This window comes from Morus notabilis, unplaced genomic scaffold (assembly GCF_000414095.1).
Source record: "Morus notabilis unplaced genomic scaffold, ASM41409v2 Scaffold241, whole genome shotgun sequence".
Lineage (NCBI taxonomy): Eukaryota > Viridiplantae > Streptophyta > Magnoliopsida > Rosales > Moraceae > Morus > Morus notabilis.
The window spans coordinates 629,974-633,613 of NW_010358037.1; the positions used below are offsets into that span (position 1 = coordinate 629,974).

A 3,640-nucleotide genomic window follows, 5' to 3' on the forward strand; every position below is an offset into this window, starting at 1 on the left:
TAGTTTTTCATAACTAAAATATACCCGCTAACTAATATTTACGAATTTTCTTTGTAAAAATATTCGTATTATAACTTTACACTTTTCGGGAGATTTTACCCAGTACATAAAGTTTTTACATAACATTTTCTTGATTACATCAAAATTCTATTACTTACTATTCCGGAAAGAATTTTAGTCAAATACTGGACTGTCCGGATTAGACCTAAATTTTTTCCCGGTCATTACACTATAAAAGAGAGGAATTATAAAAACGATAGTAACAATAGAAACGACATCAAATTTGAAAACGGGGCAACAAATATTGGCAATGACAACAATTTTTTTTTTTTTTTTTTTTTTTTTGCTAAGAAACAAGTAAAACAACATTTTTTTAAAAGAAGATTTAAATAATGGATCAGGAAAAATCTTTAAAAAAAGGACAACGACATTAGAGCTAAATTAAAAAATTTGAAGAACGTCTACCACTAATGTTTAATAGGATTGTGGAAGAGTGGGTGAATCTATTATGAGAAAATTTTAAATTTAGCTATTATTTTTTTCAACTCTATTATTTTTGCCACTACTCAAAATTATAAGACAAAATGTTAGGTACATGAAAACAAACGACAAAAATAAGAAATTTAGAAACTTTAAGAGAACGAAATAACAGTCCAAAAGGATTAGAGAGTTGAAAACGACAGCTATATGCTTATAATGATGAAAGATTAGAAAACGGAGACATGCAAGCGGAAACAACCAGAAACCATGCTAAAGTACTTAAAAGAGAATATAGGATTATTACTAAAAGAAAGAATATACGATTTAATAAAGAGAACAAAACCCAAATTAATAACATGATTTAATTAGGATAACAAACCAATTTGCACAGAGAGGCAACAAATATTAGGGTTATCAAATAAAGATTATCATAATTACAATAATATAATAATTGTTATTTACAAATTAATGAAAACGAGCAACTTGATGGAAGATTAGAAATTTGATACGTATTGGAACAAAAATTTTTAGTGTCACTCACTACATAGATAGCATAATTATACACTGTAACAAAAAAAAAAAAACAAAAAAAAAAAAAACCTCATAATCCGAATTATAAACGAGTAAAATAGTACCATAGCAAACATATACTTCAAAGAAAAGAAAAAAGAAAGAAAAGAAAAGAAAAGAAAAGACAATAGTATGTAGCTAGAATTTTCAACATAATAATCAAGGACAAAAAAAAAATCTGAAATGCATGTAGATAATATTTTCTTCAAAGGTTCTCAAGGCCTTTGACAAATTCTGAAGCAAAACATTCCATTTCCGGAACACTCAGAACCAAACCGATCTCTACTCCTCCATTCCCATTTCTGCTATCCGAAAGACAAATCGCTCCTGTCCTGTCTATAGAAGTCATCTCCACTTTCCTTGGCTTTCCCCATCCAAAATCAGTGCAATAAACCTCAAACCTTGGCGACCCAGCAAAACTAACTCCTTTAACTTTACTATTTGATACATCACCAACTTTACGTTTAGCGTTTGCACCAATAATGATCGAAGCCAAATTCTCAGCCCCATTCAAAACCCCATCATCTAAACTGTTTATACCTTTACTTAACGCCTCCAAAGCAAAGTTTATCCCATCTTCTCCCCAAAGATTTTCCGCCTCTACAACCACTCCCCGACCGCTTATGCAGTTCCCGAAGTACGTCGCCGGAATAGCAGGTTTCAGGCGAGACCTACAATCTACGTTGAAGCCAAGATGTGTCTTCTCTTCTCTTATTCCCAACGCTTTTACTACACAAACCCACGTGTAGCTGCACGTGACCGAAAATGTTGACATATGAAGTGGTATTAATCCTTGATTAATTGTCTTGTTCATGGCTGATTTCTTCAACTTGTCTATGTTCTCTCGACTCAAATCGAACGTGCCACGAACTAGCCCCGGGGAAAGATTGATATTCCATGTCATTAGGCTTCTGTTGTTAGGTCCGTTTTCTTTTAGCCACTCGTTTGCGTAAATCGTTTCTAGCCCGGCTGGGTCTTTAACGACTGTTCTATCGTAGAAAGGCCTAAGTTGCTCTTCTCCGCCAAGTGATCTGCATATTTGAGCCCATGATTTCATGAACGACGTTGAAGTTTTGCCGTCAAGAACGGCGTGGTGGGCGGTGATTCCGATGCAGAAGCCGGAGTTGGGAAATAGAGTGACTTGTAATGATATCACTTCTGCTCTTTCGTGGGACACTTTGAGGTGGGGTACGAGAGGATGGCAATCTGTTGCTTGACGGAAGTCGTCGTTGCTGGAGAGGTGATAGAAGTCCATGTCGGACTCGGCTATCGTCAGCAAAACTCCGTCACCGTCGGAGTAGTCGATCGAGGGTTTGGGGGAGTTTTGAGGCCAAGTTAGGGTTCCAGCGAGAGGGAGGTAGTGGTGGAGGGTGAGAGAGAGTGAGTGTTTGAGCTTTGGAATGATCGAATTGAAGAATGAAGTTTTGGAGGTAGAGATGCCGTAAAAGTAGAGGCGTTGCACTGGTGGGAGCCTTAGCCAGAGAATGTCAAAGAAAGTGAGGGGCAGAGATTTAGGCCCGGCGGGGGAGTCTGATAGGTCTGGTGTCGGAGCCACCCTGAAAATCTCCATTACTTTCACCATGCACGGCGGTGTCATATTTTTGCTTTTCAGAGAACTCTCACTTGATAAGTATTTTTGGTTGAGAAATTATGCTTCAATATAACAAGCTTATCATTAGTAGTACTAGTTGGTACTATGAAAGGGAAAGAAAGAATTATAAATGTTAACAGAACAAGATATCCTTATTTTGATATTGTATGAGAATGGATTTTTTGGATTATTGCTTGTAATCGGGAGTTGATTGATTTAGATTACGACAATTAGTGCAGAATAGTTTAGTTCCTGATTTCATGCTAATATGTGATATTGCGTTTTAAAAAAAACATAATAGTTGTTGAAAAGTATGGATCAATGTGCATATAGAATATAATAACATAACTGGCATTATATAGTTTTATGCTAAGTAATTGAATAATTATGCCGCTATTAATGCGTTAGTATGCATAACGACACCAATAATAAATTGGATAAAAGAATCGAGAAAGTGAAATTTTTAAAAGGGCCGACAATTTAGCTTGGCTCCTGTTCTTTTTGAAAGACTGAGATCTTCTGTCTAATTTTAGTGTCTCAAATAGTGTCTAACACATCGTGTAAAAATTTTAAACTGCTTTTTAACTATTTCTTCTTTTGTGCATACAATGATATGGTTTGATTAGTTACATACTAATTGAGACACTAAAAATTAATCAAAAGATGCAGATCTTTTATGAAGGAAATTAATTGAACAGTTATCTAGTTGGTAAGTTGCTTGCCACGTGTGTGATTTGTATTATATTGCAAATTAATTAGATCGATCGTTACAGTAGTTAGAATTTCATACACTGTTTATGCTAAGTTGTGAGTTGTAAATTGCTTGTTAATCAGACTAAGAATCAATTTATAAAGGGTATATTGACATGGTTAATTCTTGAACTTACATTTTGATGTTTAAACTTTTAATTTTAGCATATTAATTTTGAATTTTTATTCTTTAACAGTTTTGGTTTTTAACACTAAAATTAACGAAGGATATTTTTCTAAAATTTAACA

At 34.4% G+C, this 3,640-nt stretch overlaps 1 protein-coding gene across 1 annotated transcript; it reads right to left on the reverse strand.

Moving 5' to 3' along the window:
• Window positions 1-1,255: 1,255 nt before the first annotated feature.
• Window positions 1,256-2,647, reverse strand: LOC21403904 (phenolic glucoside malonyltransferase 1). The gene has a single exon (XM_010091342.1). The coding sequence runs from the start codon at window positions 2,645-2,647 to the stop codon at window positions 1,256-1,258; it is 1,392 nt and encodes a 463-aa protein (XP_010089644.1).
• Between the last annotated feature and the right edge of the window lie 993 nt (window positions 2,648-3,640).

What these genes read in the sequence shown, in the direction of transcription:
- LOC21403904 (XM_010091342.1), bottom strand. Translation starts at nt 2,647, where the DNA reads ATGACACCGCCGTGCATGGTGAAAGTAATGGAGATTTTCAGGGTGGCT.